Genomic DNA, 27,775 nt, shown 5'->3' with positions numbered 1-27,775 from the left:
ATTATTGATTTATTTGAAATGACGAAATCAAATTATACCACGTTGTCATATGGTGCTTTTATTTTCTCGATGGTAACGAGTTTCTGCATTCTCATTTTACAATTACGGCAACCATGGTAATTACCTATAAACCAAAAGTAAGCAGAAAGTGTTGGTTGATTTCAAGGCTCGCGCAGGCAGGTGGGTATTCATGGTTGATTCGCCTTTTTCTTTGTCGTCTCTTTCTAATGATCAAGATGATAAGTGATGCTTTATTATGCCTGAAGACAAATTGATGTATGTAGGTTATATATATCTATACGAAATGTGGGTTAATCATTGAACTTACTTAAAGATGTTTAGTTAGAACGTTGATTGAGAATTGAAATCTCAATAAACGGTTAGAATGTTTCCCATTATCACGAGCCTACATACTAAACACTCTTATACTATCGATATTTATTCAACAATATTTTTGCTACTAGGCTAATGGAAAGTGTAGGCACAGAGGAGAAAAAATAAGTTTTTAAGTTGATTTAGTACTAATTTTTTTGCTTACAATTTTTTATTGTTCCATACATCACACAATTTGTACCGGATATTTTGCTGCATAAACTGAGCAAAATATCCATCTCTCGAATTGGTGCTGTAACAGCCAAGGCACTAAGGTCTCTGGGACAGAAAAGCTTGAATAATCATAATCAGTCATTGTTTTACTTCATAAAAGAGGTGACACCAATAACTGTGATAACTATAGATTACTCGCATTTATACTAAATTCCAATTCAAAAAGCATTAATTTTTCAACAACCTAGATACAAGGGACCACTTTTATTTATTATATGTATAAATAGTCTTTTTTCTATAAAAACTGTGAAAAGAATTATAAGTTTTGCCGACGAGACAGTTGTTGTCTACACAGGAGAGACCTAGCAAGCCCTAAAACAAACAGCCGAAAGTGATTTTCAATTAATTGCAGATTGGTTTAAGAAAAGCAAACTAACATTAAATGGGCAAAAAAAACAAAATATATTAGTTTTACTTCTTACACCAGAAATCTTCCCCAAATAGGTGCTTTAGAAATTAGTCAATCGTTGTCAATTCCTGCATCACCGTCCATAAAATATTTGGGTATTATTGTCGACGAGCATCTAAAATGGGATTTACAATTAAAGGAGTTGACCAATAAAATTAGAGATTTAGTTTCCACTTTTAAATATTTAAAACAATACCTAAGTATAGTTCAGTTCAGAGATCTATTAGAATCTTTGATGTGCCGCGAATAGTCCGTGTGCCGGTGTTGCTTGTATTGTCACATGACATGCATGTTTAAATCGCAAAATTTTATGTGGAAAGAGTCATAAAGTAATATTCTACGTGATATTTATTCATTCCATTAAATAAATAAATGTTTTAAGCATGTTTTAAAGAATTTATACATTTGATTCCTAAAATTTGACTACATGCGCCCACGTACTATTTTGTTAGACGTCTGACCTCAATCACAGCCACTCAGGCGTGAAAAGTTATATTTAAAATTTTATTATTCGGGATTTTTGGGGTAAGTTTTATTAAGTTAGAAATTCAGGATAGTTGATAGCAAGATTATATTTAATTCAATTATAAGATTTAAGTACATAAAATCAGTTTAACCAAAAATTTTAATTTAATAAGTGGGATGTTTATAACAAGTGAGTACGAATTACTTAGACCCATTTATTCTGTGGATTAAGGCATTAAAGATTTATTTTTTGACACAAAAGGGTAAAATGTTTTGGCTTATGTTCAAATTTTATAATTTCCTTTTTTTGGGTATTGAGATTTATTTTTATTTGGTGGTTATTATTAACGGGGATTTTGGCCACATTCAATGTCCTTTATTATTGTTTTTTTTTTAATTAATACATATTATGATATATTAATAAAATAATATACTCATGAAAACCACCATCTCTATATTTAGTACCAACATCTTTGGAGAAAAGTAATTTTGTAGTGAGAAAAGTGGAAGTATATTTTTTAAATAAACTTTTACATTAAAAATCATCTAGCTGTCTATATCTTATGTGTGTAAAAGATACAAGTTTTACTTATAAAAAAACACACTTTGCATCCTGAATGTAATATTTATTAATTTGTTTGACTCATATTTAGTTATTGTGCATTATAGGAGAGATTAGATGAAAATTAACAAAAATAAATGTTTATACTAAAAACTAAAAATCTTAAAATTACTCATTTGAATCTGGCCCAAAGAGTTAATACAATTATTTAAACTCTGTTTTTCCTTTTTTTTCTTTAGCAGTTTCTTGCATTAAGGAAGGAACCAGTTTCTTTGTTGCCGCTATGGATTCCAACTTCATCTCGCACAGTCGCACTGAAGCATTTGGATACTAAAACAGATTTAAAAAGTGTACACGAGTAGCAGAAATAATTTTTAAATTTAGTTAATAATAAATTTACAATTTTTTTTTTAAATAATTACTACTCAGATGTAAAATAGCCTTTTTTCTTCCTGTGAATTATGAAAGAAGAATTTGAAGACTGAAGCATTTGGATACTAAAACAGATTTAAAAAGTGTACACGAGTAGCAGAAATAATTTTTAAATTTAGTTAATAATAAATTTACAATTTTTTTTTAAAATAATTACTACTCAGATGTAAAATAGCCTTTTTTCTTCCTGTGAATTATGAAAGAAGTAGTCTTGCCTCTCTGGGACAGAACAAGTGTGGCAGTAACTGTAAAAAAAAATAATTAAACTGGTTTTATAGTGTCTCAAAGACAAAACATGGACAAAAAACTGTAAAAAAAATTTAACTTGTTTAATTAATAAAAAAAAGGGTTTTCTTGCTATGACAAAAAAGGGACTTTTTCCCAGAGAATGCAGAAAGAAGCAGTCTTTATTGTATCGCTGAAGGACAAACAGAGGCAGTAAAGTGTAAAAAAAAAATTAAACTTGTTTAATTAATAAAAAAAGGATTTTCTTACTTTGGCAAAAAAGGGACTTTTTCCCAGAGAATGCAGAAAGAAGCAGTCTTTATTGTATCGCTGAAGGAAAAACAAAGGCAGTAAACTGTAAAAAAAAATTTTAACTTGTTTAGTTAATAAAAAAAGGATTTACAAGGATCAACAATAACTAGTTTAGCCACAGATCTTCAATTTCTGCATCAGATTCATCATTATCCCAATTTATAATGAAACGGTCCCCTCCACTCAAAATAATCTGATGCAAATTACGATATTCCTCTTCATATCTTATAATTTTTTCCTCAGACTTTCTCCTCTTCTAATTTCATCTCTCTTCCTCTCCTAAATTCATAACTTTCTCCTTAATCAAATTTATAACTTTTTTATCAAATTTTGGATACTTATTTTTCCTACGAATTCTCCTTTTTAGTTGTCCCCAAATCAACTCGATAAGATTAAATACACAATAATATGGAGAAAGTCTGAGGACAGTATGACCATACTTTTTAGCTATGTTATCTACTACATACTGCTTTTCCCATGATTTGGTATTTACAACTTCCAATAATTATTTCTTTGTATAAGATTGTCATGAAAATAGAGATCATGTTTTAATAAAAATGTCTCAATTTCCAATTTATGTGAAGATATGTTTGGGATTTTTTCAGAAAGCCTTGAATGGTATGATGCATTATCCATAACAATGACTGTTTTCCTTTAAATTTAGAATTAATGTTTTCTCAAACCAGGTTTCAAATATATCTGCATGCATGTTTCTATGATAGTCCACATTGCACTCTTCAATTTTTTTGATACACAATTTCAATCTATCTTTCCCCAACCTTCTTTTGAACCATTATGAATAATGATCATCCAAGATCCTCTGTTTGGTGGAACATCTTTTAGGACACATTTGTTAGAACTGTCAGTCCAACCCTTTTTTGCCATGTCATGTGTATCATACCAGGTTTCATCTAAATAATATATGGATCTTTCTTCCTACCGAAATTTTTTAATATTTTCCAAATATTCTATACGCCACCTGACAATTCGAGTACTTTCCATTACAGCAGCCCTTTTGTTAACCATCTTAAATTTAAATCCAAGTTTTATTAGGTATCTCCGCAAGGTTGAGATTGCGAAATGTTTGTTCCTTTCCGATAAGGTGTCCTTAACCATCTCTATAGTTAGAACCTCGTTGTTTTTGTATTTAGAATACACAACTTCCCTTAGCAATTTGGCAATATCCATGTCAAGTCCCTTTGATTGTCCTGCATCTTTCCTTTTTTTTCTGTCTTTAATCCCTTTTTTTACAAAATAGCATATTGTACTATATGGAACCCCTGTTAAAAACGCTGCTTTTTGTAAAGCACTACAATCATTTGTGATATGAGGATCATTCCTTAGATTGTTATAGACATTTAAACAAATTTGTTTGGCGTCTGTACTTAAACATTTACGTTTTAAAACCCCTTGATTTTCCCCTGTAGCTTTTACTTCCCTGGCTTCTTCCTCTGCTTCCTCAACACTAGAAAATTAACCATCAGATGAGTGAACTATATGAGTCTAAATCACTGTCCAGATCACTCTTATTGTTTTCACCACAAATATTATTGTCTTTTTTGTGAACCCACGGTCTCCATAAGCCGCCACAAACACTGTCCTCTTCATTTGCCAAATTTTTCTGCCTATTTTCCCAGGGTCGAAACATTTTAAGGTCTTTAAGTATAATATTAAAACAAATTCACAAACACAAATAAAAAACACACTTCCTCAGATTAAAAACTGCTAAAAATTTAAACGAATACAGGCCAAATTCTAAATTCTCCACTTTAATAAACGCGTAAAAAAGCAAAACCGACAAAACACATCAAACAATAACCTCACATGACCCCCCTCTCAACTATTAAAGGTGATAGACCCATCCAACAACTATTTTAAAGCCGATAGACCCATCCTTAAAGATCTCTTTAAAAACACGACGAAAATAATACAAAAACGGCCCAAAAATTTATCTGGATACGGCCCCGTAATCCTCAAAATGAGTGGGATAGAGAGAGATACACAATCACTTGCACAACTTAAAGTAGGAATCGCCAGATCGCAGGTGTTTTATCTTTGTTTAATAGACTGGCTAAAAAGAGGTGACAGTCTGGGAGTGCTGCAAGTGTTTAAAATGATTTGTAAAATGCTTGGATTTTAGTCCGCGGTCAATTTTTTGATATTATTTTCTTGTGATACTATTTTCTTTTTAAAAATGGACATTTTCGAAAGAAAAATAGTGTACAACATAGGGTTTTGCGTATATTTAAAATGATTTCATAGATAAATTATATAACATGTTGTCATTTAAACATGTATATCATGCGACAATAAATACAACATAGACGCATGGACTATTTAGTGCGGCATCTCCGACACAGATTCTAATAGATCTCTGAACTGGACTTATCAAGAACCTTACCATAATATACTATTCTTTGGTTCAATCTTATTTGACATATGGAATGATCGGGTGGGGTGGTGTTCGGGATTGCCACTTACAGCAATTAACTATCATTCAAAAATGTGTACTAAAAATTATATTTGAAAAAATCGACTATTTCCAACCAATTTACTTTATAAGGAAACAAAAATAATGGACATGAGGAAACTTTACTGTTTCAATTTAAGTATGAATATATATAGGGAAAAAATTATTCTTGAAACTATCGCACACATACCCCACAAGAAATAGGCTTAATCAAAATACGCGTGTTGGTAGGAACAAAAAAACTATTGGTCAGCGTCATTTCAAATATTTAGCACCGAAAATTTATAATATTATACCAAGAGTACTAAGACCCATGCAGGAAAAAATGTCTACAGCAACATTTATGTATATGTAAAGTTTATGTAAGGCAATGGATTGAACAGACACATGCGGCTATATTTCATCGTTTGGTGAATAACTTGTAGCTTAATCTTATTATTTTTGTAATAACAGAGCGATAACGTTTAATAATTCCCATGTTCTTTTGTTGATTCATATGTGCTACTGTGAGTTTTTTTATTTAAATAATGTTGTCTTTTCTTATTGTATGTGATAAAAGAATAATTGAATATGGACAGATACAAATAAATTATGAGTGATGTATTGAAATACCATTGATGGAATATTTTCTCGGACAAGAAAAACCCGATATTGACCTTTAAACCTGAATTGGACTATATGTATATAGAAAAAGTACCAACAAGCTTCTAAATAGAGCAGCTTCGGTACTAATCGTTTATTTCTTCCTTGTACTTGTACGTAAAGTAGAATAAGTATTTTGTATTTCAATTTTATAATAAACGTATTATTATTATTATTATTATTACAATAATATAAATATAATAAATAATTTCCTGACAAAAAGAACACTTATCAATAAAATGGAAAGTTGCATATGCGAAGTTATATAGCAATATAACTTTTCATCTTTTTTACAAAACATTTCTCCGCATGGTCTTAACTAAATTAATTTCTATAATAATAACCTTTATAACAATGAGAATCACTTTAAGTTTGAACTAGGTACAGTGGAAGAAATTCGTACCAATTTAAACTCTATAAAAATAAACGCGTTAGGATCAGATGGCATTAATATCAAAATGCTCAAGCTATGTAGTCCATATAATGAACATATAATTTTACATTTGGTAAATAACTGCATTGAACATAATACCGTTTTACATTTATGGAAGATAGGCAATGGTAATAGGCTTGCCTCTTTTTAAAAAAGCCAGTCCAAAGAATTTCTCCGACCTGCGCATAATTAGCATTGTTCCCACTATATCTAAAATATTAAGATACTTTATGATGAAATCTTCAAATTCTTCACTCAAAAAAAAATTGCATGACTCTCAATGCGGATTTTGTAAAGATTACAGCACCGATCAGCACTAACTGCAGTTTTGGATGATGTGATTAAAGCCTATGACGATGGTTTAGTAATGTATTTTTTTATTGGACTTCTCCAAAGCCTTAGATACGCTCGATCACTGGCGTCTTCTCGCAAAGTTGAAGTATTACAGTTTTGATGCATATTCTGTTCAAAACAAATAAAGAAATTAATGACAATAGAAAATGTCTCATAATATGAAGCTCAAGGCCGATGTCCCAAAACTTACAAAACAAAACACAATCTAACTGAAGCCACACAACTCTACGATGATCACAAAGATTTCTTAGCCACCCTTCAAAAAAAAGCACGTAACGACTTCATAGCCCTAAAACAAAGAAGCATGAATCTACACGAGAGGAAAAACCAAAGTCCACTATACTCTGACATGATGTCTAACACAAAAAAGAGAAGAAGGTCCACAACCCTAGGCTACAGCAAACAAGAACATGAAGACCTACTATTGTGAAACTCATCGAAAACTTGAATATATCCCAACCCCAACCAAAGGTTTAAGAAGGAAGACCATGAGCTGTCTGATGGATCAGACAGCTTCCAACATACAGATCCCCAAAGACACAAATGCCCACCAGTAAGAACCTAGTGACAATCCAATGAATTCTGCCAAAACATTAAAAATAAGTACCCAGAAAGATGTCTATTTGCTACACACAGCAAAATCTTCTAATTTTAAATGATACCTGGCTAAACCCAACAAAAGACTTTCCAAACTTTCAACTTTCCAAACTACTCATCACTAATTCGCCAAGAGAGAGAGAATGTCAGTGGAGGAATTGCATTCCTAATTCATACTGGTTCACCATACAAATTAGTTAATGTTGCTATCCCTAATGCAAATTGTAGGGTACAAGCAATGACCATCAAAACACACAACATGACTGTTGGTAATGTGTACTGACCACCAGATGTCAGAATGATAATCCAGAACATACAGGATCTCTTAAACCAAAAAAAGAGACCATTTATAATTATGGGCGACTGGAACGGATAGAAGCAGCTATGGGGTTCTAACAAACCCAACAGAAAGAAACCTAGGTCAGATTTTTGAAAACAACAATCTTGTAGTACTGAACGACGGAGCCACTACAAGAACCTAAACCAGTTGCTGCAAAATCAGTGTTCCAGCCTCAGACATCAGTGCCCTATGTACGTGGAAAGTACTAGATGAAATAGGAATCAGCGACCACCATCCAACATACTGAATCACAATTAAGCATCACCAAACAGGCAGTACAAGAACCCAGACCTAATTAGAATATCAAGAAAGCCAACTGGAAGATTTACATGGAACAATTTAGTCCAGAATATGGAGACTTATTATAAGATCTGCTAGGGAGTATAAATACTGCAGCGGAAAGAAGTATCCGTAAAAAAAATTATCATAGGGAAGAAAAAGTTACCAAAAGTCTTATTGGTGGAATGAAACATGCGAGGAATCGGCCAAAGAAAGATTCCAAAACTTGAAAACTCACAAGGAAGGCACGTAGCAGCTAGAGCCAGAAGAGCCATAAAGATGTGAAAAAAATAATTTCAAGAATTTGCTAGCTTCCTAGATAGCAGGACCTCCAATCTTAAAAGTATGGAAAATAGGGAAAAAAGTAAAAGGGTTAACATGACAACTTTTGTATCCAAGCAGGAGTGATGGGTTGGACCCAGGTATTGACCAAGACGCGTGTGCGACGCCCCAAGTACACAAATGAGGACAAGGTTATTGAAAGTTATATTTTAGTTCACTATTATTTATAATATTGTTTAATATTTATTCAAAAATAAGCTAAGCTAATGTAAAGAGTAGTTACTGTAAGAAAAAATATAACTTTTTAATTTAATTCAGTATTCATTTATTGCTTAAAGGTTTTTAGTCTTCCTTACTATTGTATTGTGTAGAATTGTATTGAAAATAATGTCAAATATTGTTAAATGCTGCTAAAAATAGGGTGTAGCAGGAGTACGCCATCTTCAAGATCTGAAAAAATAAAAATTACATTGATTGAATTCTTATTATTTAAGTATAATCTTTGTTATCTAGTTAAGTTTTAGCTACGGCTCTGTCGTGTCAAGTTCTAACAGTTGCTTTATTCTACGCATGAGTGAAGTCATGGTTAAGGCGCACGCAGCACCACTTTGAACAGTTTCTGTAAGGCGAGACGACAGGGCCGTAATGAGATTTTGGTTTTTCTATTTTTTTTTTCATATTCCAAATTTGGGAAGAACGAGTATGTTTTTGTTACCTCAACAATTTGCTTGTTATTCATTATAACATGCCCGGCTTGTATAAACATTGGATGCTGGGTTTTTATTAAAAATATTATTATATTTTTCTTTAGTTCCTTGTCAAAATCGTACCAATCGACATTATACATTATTCTGGGAATAGTTTCACTCTGAAATATAAACATCTTAAAAATATAATCCCGAAACAAATCCAAGCTTTCAACCTCATCTATTAACCTTTGGCCGGAGATGCAGCCCATCAAAATGCAAAATAACCATCCGATAAAGATCATAATGACCTCTATAGTATTATCCTGAAATATAAGATTTTCCATTGTAATATTATTTATAGTATATTATTGTAAGGAAAGTTTAGGGGGAAATTCGTGTTGAAAGTAAATCTTATTTCACAAGGGATCTGAAATATTTAATTGAACAGTCAACATCGTTTACCTGGATCATTAAAAAGGCACATACTCCCATAATAGCTCCTGTTAAAATAATGTGCAATATTAACTCCCTACCAAAGAAGGTTCTTATTAACTTACTCATACTAAAAAAATATCAAAATCATTAAATTTGAAAAATCTCTAGAAGTAAATATTTACATTAAAATATCATTATGATACTGCACGGCTTCAGAAAACTGCTTCCTCCTCTTACTTACATGCTTACCCTCAAAAGCGGTTAAAATCAAGGCATTCATGTGTCTGATTTTTATTCTTAGATACTCGACTATTTCCAAATTTAAAAACATTACGGTGGCGGTGATCGCGTGTACATACGTTAAGATAACATATTCGAAGATGTCGATGATTATTATCGAAGGGAGATTGTTCAAGGAGTGGTAGCCCACCCCCGGAATGTAAATGGGGAAAATCATCGAGCAGATTTCGGTCGCGTTTTTCTCGATGTTGATTGAGTTGCATTTTATAACGTGCATCGGGGCGAATACTAGGAAGGCAAAAGTGCCCGCTCCACTAGCATATACTAAAAAAAAAAATTGGAATAATAGAAAAAGAATCAGACTCAACGTTTTAAAAGTTCATTTAATCATACCAAAGTGTATCTTTGCAAAAAAATTCCATTTTGTTTCAAATTCTTTATACCCAGGAGGTTCACCAAACTTGCTGAAATCTGAAATGCGTTCAGCCAACTCTATCAGTATATGACGATTTTTTACAAGGAAGAATATGACCCACATGGTTCCTACAAGTGAAACAAACTCCACTATTCCAAATTTTATTTGTTCTATCTCATAATATCCTAAAACCAATATCTTATGAACTTCTTTTAGTAATAATCGAGTAATTTACTATACCTTTTAATCCAATAATAATATACAGAATTACAAATAAAGATTTACAAAAAATCAAAAGACCAATTGTGTACATCGGTATGAGAAACTTAAAAGAGTCTGCCTCTCCTTCTTTGGGAAATATTTTTCCAAGAATCAAAATTCGAAAAGTTGTATTACAACAATTAATTTTTTTCGGTTTTTCCTCCATGTTTGAGACCAATGTTTGCTGGAATTTATGATTTTCATCAAAATCCATATACTTTAATGATGGGTTAGGTTGGTGCCGAATTATAGAGGGAGGCAAAATATTAGGAATATGTAACATACATTTTTAACGACTTTATTAGATGTCTCGGACTGTGTATAACTGCGTTTATTGAAATTATGTTTAGGTTGATTATACGTTTATCAAAATGTGTAGGCATTTATTCAACTCAGTGTATAGGAGAAGGTTTAGATTCTAAATTATTTCTCGTACTGCTGCCGTATAATTACTAAGAATGTAGATGGTGTCCCAAGTTTAGGAAACCCGTGAGATTTATTTAATGAGTGCCAAATTTAATGTTGATGCTTCTTCATACAATATGTAAAATATATGTAGCATATTTTCAGGATCTATTTAACATATCAACTGATTGACGTATTCTAAGGACTGATGACGAGGGGCGCCGATCAGAGGAGTTTGCGATTAATCACAGCCTCACGCAGCTAATACGGGAGCCAACCAAATTCTCTGATAGACAGGGAGACTTTCCTAGTCTCCTGGATCTGTTTCTCCCGACGGATCCTGATTCATGCAATATTACCATACACGCACTACTAGGAACATCCGATTACAAATTAATAACCGCAACATGGGAACTAGAAATGAAAACTCAGGATTCACCTATATGCCGCGTAGTGTCTGGCATTATAGATCAGCCAACTAGAAATAATTAAAACAGTTTCTCTCTTCGTTTCCTTGAAATAATAATAACCCCCGTGGGGGACAGGGGTTAAAAAATAGTCCTCCGGTATGCTCTGCCTGTCGTAAAAGGCGACTAAAAGGGCAACCTGGGCCACCAGGGTTAAATGGTGGCACACACCCATGAAAATGGAGAACAACCAAACCCTCGGAGAAAGGTTGCTGCCTAAGGATCGCCAGGGCATGTCTGGAGCCATCGCTGGAGATGACAGCATACGGACCGTCGGTGGCAGGGTGCTGAGGAGGCGGGCTCCTGTCATACAAGGAACCACAGCTCCACGACAACCCCAAGTTTCACAGGGTCACCAAACACCAATCAGGACCCTACCTGCTGAAGGTGCTGCACAGGAAACTCAGCCAGTGGTCACTCAAGCAGGGTTACCGAGAAAGCGCTTAAAATAGACATCTGCCATGAATGAATCTATAATGCGCATTTTCTTTACGGTAACAAATCTGGAGCAACAGATGATTGGCAATAGACAACAGCTCCATGTTGAATTCTGCAGACAATATCCAGATATGAACGTGACTGAGCAGAGAGTCGCTGACTAATACAGCGTCATTTCTAGAAACAACTTGATCCCAGAGACCCGAAATAATTCTATTAAAAGGGAAATTGCAGCAGAAATAAATGATCAACAGACAGTAAGCGACAATTTGCAGGAAAATGCCGACCACGAGAGAACAGAAGCGGAAGAAAACCTAGACCAAGCACCCTTACCAGAAATGATAATAAATCAGGAAACCCAAAATGAAGACCAGAACAATGAACATGTTGATGGAGGGCATGCTAAACTTAGAACAAAGTTTAGAAGGGCAATGGCAGAGTTTGAAGGCACAAACCCCTCAACAAGACCAGCTCTTGCTAGAGTTAACTCTTCCCGCAAATTCGCTATTCTTCTTAATGCTGCCAACATAATTATACCTGATTATATTCTTTCAGTTACGACACTTGAACAGCTTTATCTAATGTGCGACTACCGCTGTCATTAAAACCCTAGGACTAAAAATAATAAATTAGCAGTAAAGTATTACACTTAATGATAGACGATACCACCATGGGAAAGGAGACTACTAAAAAAGATTAAAGATATTAGGAAAGACATCGGCCGGCTAAAGGAATACATCGGAGGTATCAGAACCAGAAAAATACAAGAAAGAGTAGGAGAAATAATGCGTCAGACGCAACAGGATATACTGCAGGACCCAGAAAATTATACCCCGGAACAATGTCTAGACACCCTTTAACCAACAAATGCTGCCATTAGTATTTACCTACTAAAGAAAACCTCGAGGAGTTCTGGGGCAATCAATTAACAACACCTAGTGAATGCAACCTTGCCACTGAATTGCTGGATGAAGAACGAGCAAAGTGTCAAGCATATAATCAAATGGCATTTTTCCCATCTTCAGTTAACGAAGTTACTAACGTCATAAAAAAGCTACATAACTGAAAAACTCCAGGCCCGGATCACGTCCAAAATTACTAGATTAAGAAATTGTGGTCAACAACTGGTCGATCTTCTAAACGACTGGCTCATGAATACTCGGAATTTGCTACGGGATAAGAGCTACTACTTACCTCTTATCCAAGGATTGCCAAAACACTCAAGATCCGTATCCATGGAATATTTAAGGCGGATCCATAGAGGTGAGTAGGGGACTTCCGCATCCCAAAATTTACTGAAAAAAAAAACGTAGAAAACTAAGCGTATTTTATCATTTGGGCTCAACCAACATTTTATCTAATTATTGGTAGATCGGTGGATATCCACCATTTGACAGATCAACCAGTATCGAATGTAATGTATGATAAGAATAGACAAAGAGTGACAGAGGAGAAGGTAACCAAAGGACTTCGCCAAGGCTGCTGCATTGCACCTATACATTGTTTAAAAAGATTTATTTGGAGCCGGTTTTGGAAACCTGGAAAAAAAAATATGAACCTGGGTATTCCAATTGGAAATCATAAACTCTACAGCTTGCATTTTACGGATGACCAAGTAATACTTGCAAAAGATAAGGATATCCACTACATGTTGCGGAAAATAGATGAAGAATACACAAAATGGGGTTTATCAATTAACCCATCAAAAACAGGGTATGTAGTGGTGGGAAGTGAAGGAAGGTATTTAGAACTAAGAGACACAAATCGAAAATACAATATGAATATAAATATCTCGGTTTAAGTATTACAAGTGATGGAACATAAATGAAATAGCAATTAGGAGAGACGAAGTAAACTGTGCAATGGAAGATAGAGTTCTACAACCACATAACTGCATATGATCGCATGGCCGCAAGCGTTGGAAACTAGGATGCGAGAAACGGCGACAGCACGCATTATTTTCTTTGATTCCCACAAAATTTACGCCTATATCTGGATCCGCCTTGAGTTTTGTATTAAAGCGATGTTATCAACAAATCAAAAAACCCTTATTTTCTAATAAATTTATCGAATCTAGAGTTTCCCAAATAAATTAAAGTGTTCAAAAATTACACCTATATTTAAAATAATTACCCCTTTTCAGCATGGTTTTGTAAAAAATAAAAACACAGAAAGCGTATTGTATCAGAATATAAATTATGTACTTAATTCTTTAGAGAAAAAAAATAAACTTATAGTTATCTTTTTGACTTTAACCGAGCGTTTGATAGTGTTTCTACTTTGAACAGTAGAACATAAGATTCTTTTACATAATTTGAAGTTTGAGACATGCAAACTCACTGGTGCTACTTAACAATGTTGGAGTTCCGCAAGGTACTAGTAGTCAAGTTGCTTCAACCTTATTCTTTGTTATGAATAACGACTTACCCTAAATAAAATATTTTTGCAGCACTATATGCAATGATTCAAATTTTATCCTTCAAATAAGCAAAATAACTTCTAACATAGATTGCAAAGCTCTAGTCCGTAATATCGTAACCTGGACGGAACATAATATGCTTCATACAAAAAAAGTCTAATACGTTTTTTTTTTCTAAAAATGGGATATATGACATAAGTATTTCTTTTGAAAATGGTAAAAGTATAGAATAAGCAACTTCTACCAATTTTTTGAGGATGAAGATAAATAAAAATGGTAAATTATCATGGGACGCACATATTGACTAAGTTTGCTCAAGGATTAATTCATATTCTTATCTTTTCAGTTGCAGCTGCGACATTATCTTTCGGACGACATTATCCTTACTTTATATTATGGTCGTTTAAGTTATGGGGTCATATGTTGAAAAAATTCATCATGGATAAACTCCGTGACTAGTGTCACGAAAAAATATAATAAGGCAGATTGCCCCAATAGGTAGAACGGATTCTGTGAATTATATATTAAAATCCACATAGAAACTTACCCCAATAGAGAATTTATTAACTCTTTTAATATTGAATATAAACAAAGTGTATGTACACCCCAGTGTCGTTTACATGCTACCTTAATGGAGTCATATTCTATGTCAATAAAAATTTATAACCATTTGCCACAACATATTAAAGAAACTAATAATATAAATTGTTTTAAAAAACAACTTAAATTGTTTTTAATTCCCAAGGCTTTTTACTCAATCAATTAATTTTTTTTTAATTGAGAAAAAAAGTGTCTTCAATGTAATTTCGTAAAATTGATTTTACTTTATGTATAACGGACTGCAACTGCAACAAATTGACGTTTTCCTATATAATGTATTTTTGCTAAGTTTTTGGAAATAAATATTTTTGTATTTGCATAAATTGAGTTTTTGCATTTGTCTAGTAACATTAATAAATATGCTTTATAACACGTCCTATTCATATGTTAAAAATAATACAACAATATTCACTTAGTGTATTTATTTGATATTAAAAAACTCATAATGCACATGTAAGAATTAAATTAATATCAGTAGAATGAGATTCTCAACTATTTACAACCGACTAGAACGTGTTTAGCTCTCTTCAAATGGTTACGGTGTCAATTAATCCTATATACAATTGCAATTAGATCTAATTATTAATTTATATAATGCTGCCTGAGAGCTTAATTCAAATCAATTCAATCTTAACCATATCCACATTAGGCTTATTAGTACATTAGCTGTAATAAATATACACTCAGATATAAGTATTTTAACGAAGAATAAAAAAAATAGTTAATTTATAACTCGAACTTGTTAAACCAGCCAGCTGGTTTAAGTAAACTGATACATTAAACCACAATTCCTGCTATAATACTTAATTTGGCAATAAAGTTATCATATGTGGAGATTAAATCAGACATTTAATGTGCATTCGATAACAGCTTAGGAGATGTGACAAGTTCGTAATAAATATTTTAGGTATAACTGATTTTATTGCTAAAATTATTTTAATAAAACATTTGAAACGGCTTGCCAAATCCGTTAAATCAAATATCAAATCAAATTCAATATTTTTTATCGGACTTATGTATCTAATGTATTCTAGGTCAGTAGGAATCTCTTGGGCTTACTTATTATATCAATCAAGGTCAGTTATACCTCTTTTAGAAAAAAATTCGAAGTGGCTCACTAAAACAAATAATCTTAGGTTAGAAAAAATTAGTTTTAAGTATATTCTGCCCCTATCCCTAATCATTTTTTTAACATGTTTTCTGGCTTACCTGGTAAGTATTGTAAATTTGTAGCAAGAAAACCTATATTTTTGTGATGCCTACATGGTATAAGACATGGTAATGGTAACGTTGTTAGTAAGTTCGTAAGAACAGAACGGTTTAAGTAAGATCTATATAGTTGTGACGAATTCATAATTAGTTACCTATATTGTTGGGTGTTACGTCGCTATTTAAACAAATATTAATTTAGAAAATACTATCTAAAACTTTAGCTCATGGCTATATAAAAAAATCTATTATAGTTCAAGTAAATTATGGTATTTAAGAATTATTGGACTTGGTAAGTGGTAAGGTATCGTAAAAGGTTTAAGTTCATATTTCTTCTAAATGCGTGAATTTTCTTCTTCTTTTCAATTATCGTGCGTGTGAGATAATATTTTCTAAATTGATATTTATTTAAATAGTGACATAAAAAATTGGTAATAGATCGGTTTTTACACATACTTGATGGTTAAACTTTACAGCAGTTTGTTAAGTTATATTTGATTGTTTACGAATAAATTTTCGATACAGCATTCAAGTATCATAAACAACCCATAGCTTTCTTAGTCATTATAAATAACCTGATTTGCATAGAATTAATAAATAGAAATTTAAACCTCTGTCTAGGACGGCCTCAAAAAAGGTTTTTAAGGTTGAAATTAGAATAATTTTGCAAAAAAAACCTAAAAAGTCGGTTTTTATATAATTGTTTCTATAAAGTATATACAGTTTTTGAAAGTTTAAATGGACAGATTTTCCTCAATATAATTCGGTTAATTATCTTCGGGTCATATGAGAAAAAAAATAAGATACCACCCTGTATATGAAAAATGTCACATTTTTGCCCCATAGTTAACTGCCTAATTTTTTTGTTGTAAAATTATGAAAAGTTTTACTCGCGTCTTTATACAACTAAAGTATTTTGCATATCATAAGCCTGTTTAAAAAAAAGTAACATAGGGTGTAAAGTAAACAGGGATGAGGAAAAAATAATAAAAAAATATTTTCCAAAATGATAGATATGTCTAAAACATAGTTAACAGTCATTGTAATCAAGACTGCTAGTCTTTTTCAAAGTTTGAGTAAAAAATATTGAGTTATTTAATTTTAAGGTTTACCAATAAGTGTACGAAAAAAAAGCAAAAATTCCCATACAATAAATGGCTTTTAAGGCAGTTAAAAAATAGTATACTAACTACTGCCACCTAATTAAGTTTTGCTCAATTAGTTTTATTGCTATAACAATACTACATCGTGAACAGTAGCTATGGTCTTTTAAAAACCATAAAACATCTTAGTTCTTGCAGACTATAAAAAATAACCAGCATGGTACAAACTATTTCAAAAAACCACCAAGTGTAAAAATAAAATGTATAATTGTAAAAATTGTTGTTAAATTTTAAATATTATCAAGCAACCGTTGGTCTTAAAGGTCTTACTAAATTCCTAAAAAATTTTTGAACCAATCAGTAATTTACAAATAAAAACTGACGACTCTTTAAAAAACGAATTAATATTACGATAATCTCAAGTCGAAAATACGTGAACATCTCATAAAGGTAAATGGTGCAACATACTAAAAAAAACACATTTGGACTTCCGCTATCAGTCTTAAAATGACATATTGCGAAAAACTACACTTCCGTCGATCTTGGTGTTATGTTGGAGCCGGATCCGTGACGTTTCGTAAATAAGCTGCCGAGAAAACCTCCTTGATGCTGATGCATTCCCGGTTTTCCTTGCTTACCACTTATTTTGTCTGGCCTGGAGCAGGTACTAGCTGAAGTCGACTGGAATGATACCGACATTCCGCTATCGAGGGATCCGACGCTGCCACGTCTTTGGGCCTTATCTCCTGCAACTACATTAAAGTTAGTACTTTAAAAAACGCCCAGTATGTTATTAATGAATGGTTGCTGGTTTAGTTTCAAATTTAGGCAATAAGATAAATGAAGGAAAATGTTAAGGAAATTCATGTACAAATTGTTTTTGTATTCGCCGACGTTTCAACTTATATTAAGCTTCAATATTAATGGTATATCACAGGTGGGTATTTTTATTACCTTACCAAACACTTAATTAAGCTTTATTTTCGAGGCAATCTTATTTAATGCATACTTTGTGTGTGAATTAATGTGCCACAAGCTACTGTCTTGACCCTGAATATAATTAGCCTGTTTATTACATACAAATTATTTAGTAGTAATTTAAAGGGATTCATATGTCATTTGTACTATAGCAGGCATTCGTTAAAATATAATTAAGAATTTTGAAACCCCAGCCTTTTGAAATAAAATGCATTAAAACCAACAAGATTTGAACGTTCTGCCAACAAAAGACTAAGGAGAATGTTTAAACTCCGGTTAAAGAAAAGGGAATAATACACTGGAGTAACTGGAAGGTACAATAAAAATAGAGTATTGTATAAGTATTGAAGAAAATGCGATAAAAACAATCATTGTGTGAATATAGCGTAAAAAATATCTATCGAATAAATGCTGAAATGTATATTGAAATAGAGTAGTGACCTTTTTAACTGTAAGTTAAGCAGCCGTTTTAATTTTTTATCTTGGACTTAGGACTTATTCATTGCTTGGTAAACTAGAGATATTTATAAATAATTTTTTTGGTATGTTTAAATATTTTCGTCAATTTCAATAATACAAATTTGGAAACAAGCAAAACATATTTTGTTAAAAAGGACCCTCTTATTTTAAACATAGTAAGTCAAAACTAGATAAATGGTTAAATATTAATACACCCACAAGCCTCTTGTAAAAAATCTAAAAAAGGTAAAATACTTGGTATAAATAAGGTACAACTCTTATGTTTTATGAACAAAACAATTCGATATATTTTGTAAATAACAACCATGAAAAATAACGGTATTTTTAATGTTGATTAAAAAGATTTTTACTATAATTATGGAATTGTACTAATTGCGGAAAGAAAACAAAAATTTAAAGGCAATTACTCACATTGTTCGTGTATATCCAGCAATGAATTACTGAGTGCGGATCTCTTAATTTGCGTATCGTGCGACCCATCATCAGTACAATTGCCCGACTGTGCTGGATTCTGTGAGCAGGGGCATTGGTGACAAGGGTACACCTCGACATCTGCAACACCACTATCTCTATTTTCTGTTCCTAAAACACATTCGCTCAATAATATTTTATATAATGATATTTAAGGGCTTATAAGCCATATGCAGAGTAAACAAATTAAAGTTTCCAAACTAAATTTTTACAGTAGTATTATTTTTTGGCTGATTATCCAAAATATTTACTCAGTAAAGATTCATTTAAATTTAAATCCAATACAGATAGTGGTATTTTGCTTACACATATCTCGGTTTATTGGTTTTGTGTAAATAAAATAAAAAACTGGCTGTAGGTTAGCTGCTTGTGTTGAAAAAGGATTTGGAAATCAATTTCAAATATAATAATGAGAAAAATCACTAAATAAAATGACCCGAAGACCAGTCTTTTTACAGGTATGGTATGAAGAAGAACCATTTTGTTGATAACAATCCTTAACGATAAATGCTAAGAGAATTAAAATCTTCCAGTTAACTCCGTTTAAACCGAACATTTCGAATCTATCATATGTAGTTCTCATCACTACTATACAAATATATATATTTTATTTTAAGACCATTATAATATTATACTGCTCAAAATTTGAGAAAAATTATTAGGACTGAGAAAACCATAAAGGATACAAATACTGCCAGACCGCGTGCTATTCTAATAATTGTATTAAGCGCGGTAATTTTCGATTGGGGTCTTGTATAAAATAAGAATACTACTAAATAAGAATGTGGAAATAGAACATATTAATTTGTTACTCTATTGTCATATTATAACATAAGCAATAAGACTCCAAGACATAAGAAATATGTTGTATCGTTTTGTCGATTTGGTGAATATTTAGAAATATAACAATAAAAAAACCTTTAACAGGCTGACGTTTTATGATAATTTTGTTGTATATCTAATATTATATTATTTATGTTATGCTTTTTGTCTATATGAAAATTTTTGGTCAAAATCGCATCGGCTAAAAGAGAAAAATGCAAAATAGTAAAATATGCAATTACATAGTTAGTTATGTTACTTCCTACAAAAAAGCAAAATTATAATGATCAGTGCGTAACAGCGTATTAATGAGTAATCTCCAGTTAAATAGATATGAATTATCCACATCAATATCGATTTTACTTCATTAATATTAGGTACAAAGTCTACCTAATTAACTAATTTCGGTATGATGTAAATTTTGGTTAAATTAAGATGATGATCTAATATAAAATCGACACATTTTATGGATGTAGTAAAATTTAAAATTGCGGTAATATATATATTATTTAATATTAGAAACGTGTAATAGTCGTTTTTTAATCAATTAGCAGTTAGATTAATATATAAAATATGACAAACCTAAGCGTTGGCTCGTGTATATTATGTCTTTTATGCGTTTCTTTGTATTGATACACTCTTTGTGTGTTAACGATTTTTTTTATAATGTATAGTTTTAACAATGTATTTATGATAAGCCTTATGAAAAGCTGTATAATAGGATTTTATCAAATTACAAAACTAGCTCTTTTTTGCCTTTGATAATTTAACCTAATTTTTCCTATAGGAACAGAAAGCTTTTTTTGATAGCTGAGATTAAGAAAATATACCAAAAAAATGAAAAATCCCAAAATTTAAAAACAATTAAAAAATAAATACAGTTTCAAATTTTGTTTACAAATATGTAATTCCACTGAATATTTAATATTCTTATATTATTTACCCAATAAGTTTTTGGTTTGATAAATTAAGATGTCTTAAACTGATGCGATTAGGGCAAATTAATTATAATTGTTACACAATGAATATGTGGTTACTTGTACTTACCGGATCGATTGACCCTGTTAGACTTTTGCCTCTCCAATTCAGCCTCAATTCTTAAATTTTCCATTTCATCCATTTCGCTAACAATTTCTTTTAAATCTTCGACGAACTTACATCTATCGTGTTCATTTCTCGCATTAAAGGTAATTAAGACTTTTTGATCGACTCTTTGACTCAGCTTGATTCCATATGGGTAATCTACAATTTTAATAATTTATTATTAAAAAAAAAACTACTTACAAAAATTAAAAGGACTTACGTGGAACTTCAAATAAAGTGACAACCATTCCGCATAGCGGATAACTATTCCTAAACGTGTAGGTAACTGACGATTTCTTCTTGCTTAAGATTTTAGTTATGACTAAAAGATCATTGAATAAGAAGATTTCCCTTTGGTGTACTCCTGGTCGCTCTTTTTTATTTATATCAGGTATCTCATATAATCTGCAATAGCAGACTAATCTCCGATGAGGTAATGCCATGTTTGGCTTTTTGCCCACAATAGTAGCTTGAAGTTTCATCACTTGCGTAACATGATCCGAGCCAGGCTTAAACTCGTTTGCTTTAACCCTTTCATATATTCCATTTAGAATATCACTATCAATATCACCACAGTCATCGATGCCTCTTAGATTTTTAATAAAATCTTCCACTTTCATTCGCCTTTCTGGTTTTATATTGGGGGTATGTAAGTCTGTGTTTAGCATTATAATAGCAAATGCCAAAACAAAAATCTAAAAATAAAATAATATTTGTTTTATTTCGACGAAAAGAATAGTATGAACAGTTAAATTAAGAAAAACATTATAAGGAAGTCCAGGTTCTCATAAAACATTTTTACTTAAAAAACATTTTTTATTATACTGTTCGAGGTTTAATATATTCCAAATTTATTTAATTAATTTAACACAGACACAAGAAGGTCATATTATTAATGTTCAAAGGTTGTTTGAAATTTCGCAATTTTGTGGTTAATAAAAAATATTATATGTATTATTACGCCTTGTGCCTAGGTTACCGCAATAAATGATTATTCGTCCTTGCAAGAAATATATCAATTGATATACTTATCTAGGAAAACGTACTATGCAGGGTAGACCATTTAGGGTAGAACACATATAAATTGGCATACAAGGTTTCAAAATTACTGTCTCAGCAAGAGTGAATGGGATTCAAAAGTGTTATAAGTTTTGTGATAATATATTAAATATAAATACCCACCGTATCTGGCGAACGTAATCTCGCTACAACATCGACATTGCATTGGCAGTAGCGCTGAGAAAATACTTCCATCAGACGCTCAATTTTCTGTGCTTCTCCGGGCATTCTAAAATGCTGTTGGAATTTTCGTAATGCAACATCAACTTGCATTCCAGATAAATCCAGTTCGGCCGCAAAACATTCCAAAACTGTCATACAAAACGGATTTTGTAAATTCCCTAAATACTCCCCAATCATTTGCTTGCTTAAACCTTTGCGGGAAATTAAAAATCTTGCTACTCCTGAAACAAATTTCTAAATTACTTGATTTTGTTTCGGTTTTCAACTTTGAAAACAACTTGATAACTGTTGAACTTAATGAGGAATTATGTTTGCCAAAGAACAAAAAAATATATTTTTTTACATAATTTTACAAAAAAATAACTTTAAGTCAAATGATGACAGTATTAAATGAACTATTTAAAGAAAGAAGACAATAAACGTATTATCGTAATCAACTACAAGAATATTTTAATACATATTCTGTTAAAATGTGAAAAAATTAAGAAAATGTATGTGGTGCTAATTTGGCTTTAATAACAATATTAATAATTTTATTATGCATTAAAGTTTCTCTAGTTTCAGCATGACATTTTGACACTACAGTTATCGAATATTTTCAAATACAACAAAAAATTTAGAAAGCAAAAACTTACCCTGAGGCGATTTTTCGAGGAAACCCCGTCTAATAAGGTAAGTAACACCCTTTTCCGGTTTTTTATTGAATAAATTTAGCCCTACTCGATACTGCCGTTTCCTAATAGTTTCGGATATTTTGTAGCTTTGTTGGCCCTGCGGATCATTTGTACGTTCGGCTAAAGTGTATGTGGAAGAACTGGCATTGGAAATGTTGCCCAGGCTGGTTTCCAAAGTGGGCTCGGCGTATTCGGAGGCATGATTTCCTTTTCTTTTCCAAATTGGCGATCCGGAAAATTCACACTGGATCCTTTCTGTTGATATGCTGCTATCACTTCCTATAAAACAAAGGATATTAGAATTCTTCAGATTTAAAGTATTACAAAAAAATCAAATATCCTTAAAGCTATGGTTATTTAATGGTCTCTTTTTTATTTTACAAGTCTTGATCTTACAGTTATTGGGAACTACTTTGAAACTGAAGCTATGTTGGAATTCTAATTTTCGCTCTAATAGAGAACTAGCTTCAGTACTTTTGTTGAATTTATGATTGTCTAACGGACCTATGAACTAAATTGACCTAGATCGCATAAAGTAGTAATGAATCTGAGGATAAATTTCTTAATTGAACCATCGTTTAACTTTCCCATTAATGTTTAATGTTTATCATGTTTAACGGTTCTAAACCTTGAGAGAATATTCTGAAGAAATATTTCTTACACATTAAGGAAACCTGACAACATTTTAACGTTACTGGCTCAGACAATTACAAAATTACAGAAAAATCCACTTTTTTTTAAATCTTACAATATGTTTGAACTTACCAGAGCTCTGAACACTGGACAGCGAACCATTCTCTGCAGTTTTAGATAAACCATTAGATTTTGTCCTATTTTGCTCGATTGAACGTGATGTGATGCTAGATGTTCTCTTTGGTACCTCTGGTGGAACTTTTCTATTGCTTATACTGTTTCTGGATCTTGCATATCCATTTGATGAGGTTGGGGTGCTGCAGGAACTTGGACTACCAGTCACGTGAGGCCCTAAAGATTCAGACTTAATGTCAGCGGGCGAATAGTAGTGCTGAAGCGAAGATGAAGAGGAATAGTTTTCCCAGCAACCAGTAGGTGTCCCAGATTGGCTTCTGGGAATGGGTATACTATCTACATTGCGTCTCTCACGTAAGGATAAAGAACGAACGGGAAGTACTCGCATATTATTATAATCGTGTGCTTCGAAGCTTGTGCACATGTATTCTGAGCATTGGGGATCTGAGGAATCTTTGTTATCTTCACTTGGAGGTAACCTTCTACTAATTCGTTTTTCTGCCTTTGCCATAGCGGTGATCGCTGCGAATTTTTTGAGTAACGTGTATCGCCTAAATGCTCTTTGGATAGTGAGTGCGGCATTTCGTGCTTTAACGCCTCCATATTTCCTTTCTAAGACTTCTATTTGTTTGTCTAGTATGTCTTGTGATAATTCGTACCTAAGGCAAGAAAAAAAAATTAGACACAACAGGAAACTAATTGGACGTTGGCTAGTGGATTTGAATAAAACCTAATATACGATTTTACATATAAACTGTGATAATACTTTTTAAAAAAATATGGAGATTATTTGGGGAAACATGTCACTCCTTTACTGTTAAATATATATAACTTTTTAAAAAAGCGTTCTTTCAAAAAAAAGTGTCCAATTCACTTTTGGTTTTTACTATTTCTTTGTCTAGAGTAAACATTAATTTAGTATAAAATCGACCTGATTTTATTTCTTATAAATTTCCATACTGATAATGTAACTTTTAACACTATGTAGAAAAAAATAACTTTTCAAGTTAAAATTGTTAATTCCTATTTCATTACCTATAATAAACGTTATTTTCTTATACAGGGTGTCAATTTGAAAACTTCCCACCCCTATTATCTCGAAACGGGTTAGGTTTTTATAAAATCGCTAGGACACGTCGATTTTATTATCGAGGGGGAACAATTTTTATGCAGAAATCACTTCGCCTCTTTCAACCCCCTACCCCCCAGAACCTCCCTCTCAAAAATCTTAAATGGCAATAGGGGTTGAGTGATACCTCATTTGAAAGAACTTTTTATTCTCTACATTTTGGCACCTTATTTTTTAAATTTGAGTGCTGCGTTGCCAAGTTAGGGTTATTTAAACATTGTTAAATTACTTATTATTAAACATTATTCCTGTAAGTGTTTTAAATACGTTGAAGCTATGATTTCTATTGGAACGTGTTTGACCATAAAGCGAACCGGTGCATTTCTCACTGAAAGTGTTTATCAATCCGACAAATTCTTTTGGTCATGAAAGATAAACATTTAATTTTTTTTCTTTTTTGTTTATTTTCGTTTGCAATAGAATTCGTCTCAATACAGTTCGATGATATGATCCGAAATTTAAAATAGTATTTAGTGAACTTTCCTACCAGTCAATGTCACTAGGTATTTAAATCAGTTAAAATTTATTTCGATAATTTGTGTGTTATTGTTAGTTACTATGGTATACACGCTTAGGCAAAGAATTGAAATGATTTTTATTTATGGCGAGCAAGGAAGATGCGCAAGAAGAACGGCAGAAGTTTTTAATAATAGAAATCCTAATTGTAATGTAAGTCACAGATACATTTTGGACGTAGTAGCTAAATTTAATGAAACGGGTTCAGTTGGAAACAAAAAAAGGGCAAGTCGGCGTGTTTTAAACGAAGATGCTCAAGTAGAGATTTTGGGAACATTCGTTGCAGAACCCACCAATTCTCTCCGTACAGTAGCACGTCTAACTGGAATGTCACATGAAACTGTACGACGAGCATTACAGTTACATAAATATCATCCGTACAAGATGCAAATTTTACAGGAACTTCATGAGGACGATTTTGATAGGAGAATAGAGTTTTGCGAAATTATGTCCAACTTAATAAACACTCGTGCAATTGTGGTAAGCAACATTTGCTTCAGTGATGAATGTACCTTTTTCCTAAACGGCCATGTCAATAGACAGAATTGTCGATACTGGAGTGAGGACAATCCCCACATTTTCAGAGAGGGTGCTACACAGCGGCCCAAAAAAATTAATGTTTGGGCCGGTATTCTTGGAAATGCTGTTATAGGACCGTTGTTTATTGAAGAAAACTTAACTGAAGAGCTCTACTTACACCTACTTGAAGATGTAATTGATCCTTTGATAACAACTGAACTGGAAAATCAAGTTGGTAACATTTTGCAAGAAAACGAACTACACTTTCAGCAAGATGGAGCTACGCCGCATTATTTTCGGCCAGTGCGGGAGTGGTTGAATAACAGATTCCCTAACCAATGGATTGGTAGAAGGGGACCGATAGAATGGCCTGCTAGGTCACCAGACTTAACGCCGTTAGATTTTTTTTTATGGGGGCACATAAAATCGGTTGTTTACAAAACTCAGCCTGATGATATCGAAGATTTAAAAAGAAGAATTACAGAGGCAAGTAGGGCTATTCCAGAAGAGGTATTTCAAAACGTTCGGGAAGAATTTGAGAATAGACTTTATTTTTGTTTGGAGAACAATGGATTGGACAAACACTTTGAACACCTCTTAAAGTAGATGTATTAATAAAATAAATTTTAGGCGTGCTTTTGTAAAGACCATAATTGTAACGGCTATGCAAATGTTTAGTAAAAATAATATTAACCTAAATAACATGTTTCAATGTAATATTAACCTAAATAACATGTTTCAATGCAAATCATAGCTTTAACGTAATTAAAACACTTACAGGAATAATGTTTAATAATAAGTAATTTAACAATGTTTAAATAACCCTAACTTGGCAATGCAGCACTCAAATTTAAAAAATAAGGTGCCAAAATGTAGAGAATAAAAAGTTCTTTCAAATGAGGTATCACTCAACCCCTATTGCCATTTAAGATTTTTGAGAGGGAGGTTCTGGGGGGTAGGGGGTTGAAAGAGGCGAAGTGATTTCTGCATAAAAATTGTTCCCCCTCGATAATAAAATCGACGTGTCCTAGCGATTTTATAAAAACCTAACCCGTTTCGAGATAATAGGGGTGGGAAGTTTTCAAATTGACACCCTGTATAAATTTTCACACTAAAGTGTTACTTTGAACCCAAGTTCTCCGACAAAAAATTATTTCCCAAAATAAAAACTTTCTGTTTTATGGTCTATACTGAATATTATTTTCTAATAAATTTGGCTTAAATAGAAATCATATTAAATGACCTTGAAGAATATGTCTAATTAACTAACCCTTATACTAGTTTCCTCTTTTCCAAGTAAACTCGACTTGATGTGATTTTTTTTTAATAAATTTTAATTTGAAAAATATGAATTTTAAGACAGATTTTTCTTTATACATTGCTGATTTCTTAAAGTTTAACAGTAGAGGAGATATTTAATTTGATTTCTTATGTGCATGTCAAAAGCAATATTTAAACTTCCCTAACTATTTTAATGATCTACGAAATTTTCCATTAAATACTTACGTAGTTTGCACTCTGGAACGCTTTAATATATCACCATTCCTCAAAGATCCTTTCTTATGAAGCGGTTGAACGATCGACACGTATCCAGAATTGTTTGGAGATGATCGGCAATACACAGAGCTAGCAGCAGGAGTAGCGTAAGTCTGATTTGGAAAGTTCGGAGCCTGAATGTAAGTCTGCTCCTGTAAATGATCCGTGGAATTCAATGAGCCAGCCACTTGCGATCTGTCCGTCTTAGAAGGAAAACTGAAACAATCGAGAATATTTGATATTGACGGCCAAAACATTTTAAAGACAACTTGCTTCTATACAAGACTAATTAACACTGGCGCATCTAATTTGCTGAACAAGCAAGTGTAATAGATTATTTTATCGCAAAGATATATTTCGCATAAGCATTGCTAATATGCGGTGTAAGGAATGCTATTATAGTTGTCTGGTGGTTGATAACCAACTGTAGTAATACCTGTGAATAGTAAGATTGATATCAAAGAATGA

At 32.3% G+C, this 27,775-nt stretch overlaps 2 protein-coding genes across 8 annotated transcripts in view; both read right to left on the bottom strand.

Moving 5' to 3' along the window:
* Positions 1–8,709: 8,709 nt before the first annotated feature.
* On the bottom strand, positions 8,710–14,833 carry LOC126748527 (uncharacterized). Of its 3 annotated transcripts, XM_050457819.1 has the most exons (8): positions 14,725–14,802; positions 10,428–10,632; positions 10,166–10,372; positions 9,715–10,096; positions 9,560–9,659; positions 9,331–9,420; positions 9,124–9,276; positions 8,710–8,858 (listed from the first exon to the last, which is right to left on the bottom strand). In XM_050457819.1, exons 2-8 carry the CDS (start codon positions 10,612–10,614, stop codon positions 8,799–8,801), a joined length of 1,179 nt encoding a protein of 392 aa, XP_050313776.1. In that variant the 5' UTR covers positions 10,615–10,632; positions 14,725–14,802; the 3' UTR covers positions 8,710–8,798. The 3 variants fall into 3 exon arrangements, with proteins under 3 accessions (XP_050313776.1, XP_050313775.1, XP_050313777.1); XM_050457818.1 differs by having other exon boundaries at positions 10,428–14,833; XM_050457820.1 differs by having other exon boundaries at positions 10,166–14,832.
* A 351-nt stretch (positions 14,834–15,184) lies between these two features.
* LOC126748124 (IQ motif and SEC7 domain-containing protein 1) overlaps positions 15,185–27,775 on the bottom strand; it is an 84,727-nt gene continuing 72,136 nt past the window's right edge. For 3 of the 5 annotated variants that reach the window (XM_050457146.1, XM_050457144.1, XM_050457145.1), the window contains 8 exons: positions 27,278–27,523; positions 23,605–24,266; positions 22,801–23,118; positions 22,106–22,386; positions 21,144–21,618; positions 20,888–21,082; positions 18,959–19,129; positions 15,185–17,841 (listed from right to left, as the gene is read on the bottom strand). In XM_050457146.1, the coding sequence (XP_050313103.1) occupies positions 17,615–17,841; positions 18,959–19,129; positions 20,888–21,082; positions 21,144–21,618; positions 22,106–22,386; positions 22,801–23,118; positions 23,605–24,266; positions 27,278–27,523 (2,575 nt within the window). In that variant the 3' untranslated portion in view covers positions 15,185–17,614. The remainder of the gene's footprint in view (positions 17,842–18,958; positions 19,130–20,887; positions 21,083–21,143; positions 21,619–22,105; positions 22,387–22,800; positions 23,119–23,604; positions 24,267–27,277; positions 27,524–27,775) is intronic. The other 2 variants (XM_050457148.1, XM_050457147.1) reach the window with 2 other exon arrangements.

Source organism: Anthonomus grandis, chromosome 22, assembly GCF_022605725.1.
Source record: "Anthonomus grandis grandis chromosome 22, icAntGran1.3, whole genome shotgun sequence".
In the NCBI taxonomy this organism is placed as follows: domain Eukaryota; kingdom Metazoa; phylum Arthropoda; class Insecta; order Coleoptera; family Curculionidae; genus Anthonomus; species Anthonomus grandis.
Note: the sequence above shows the minus strand (reverse complement) of the source record. Positions and strands in the feature narration are given on the sequence as shown.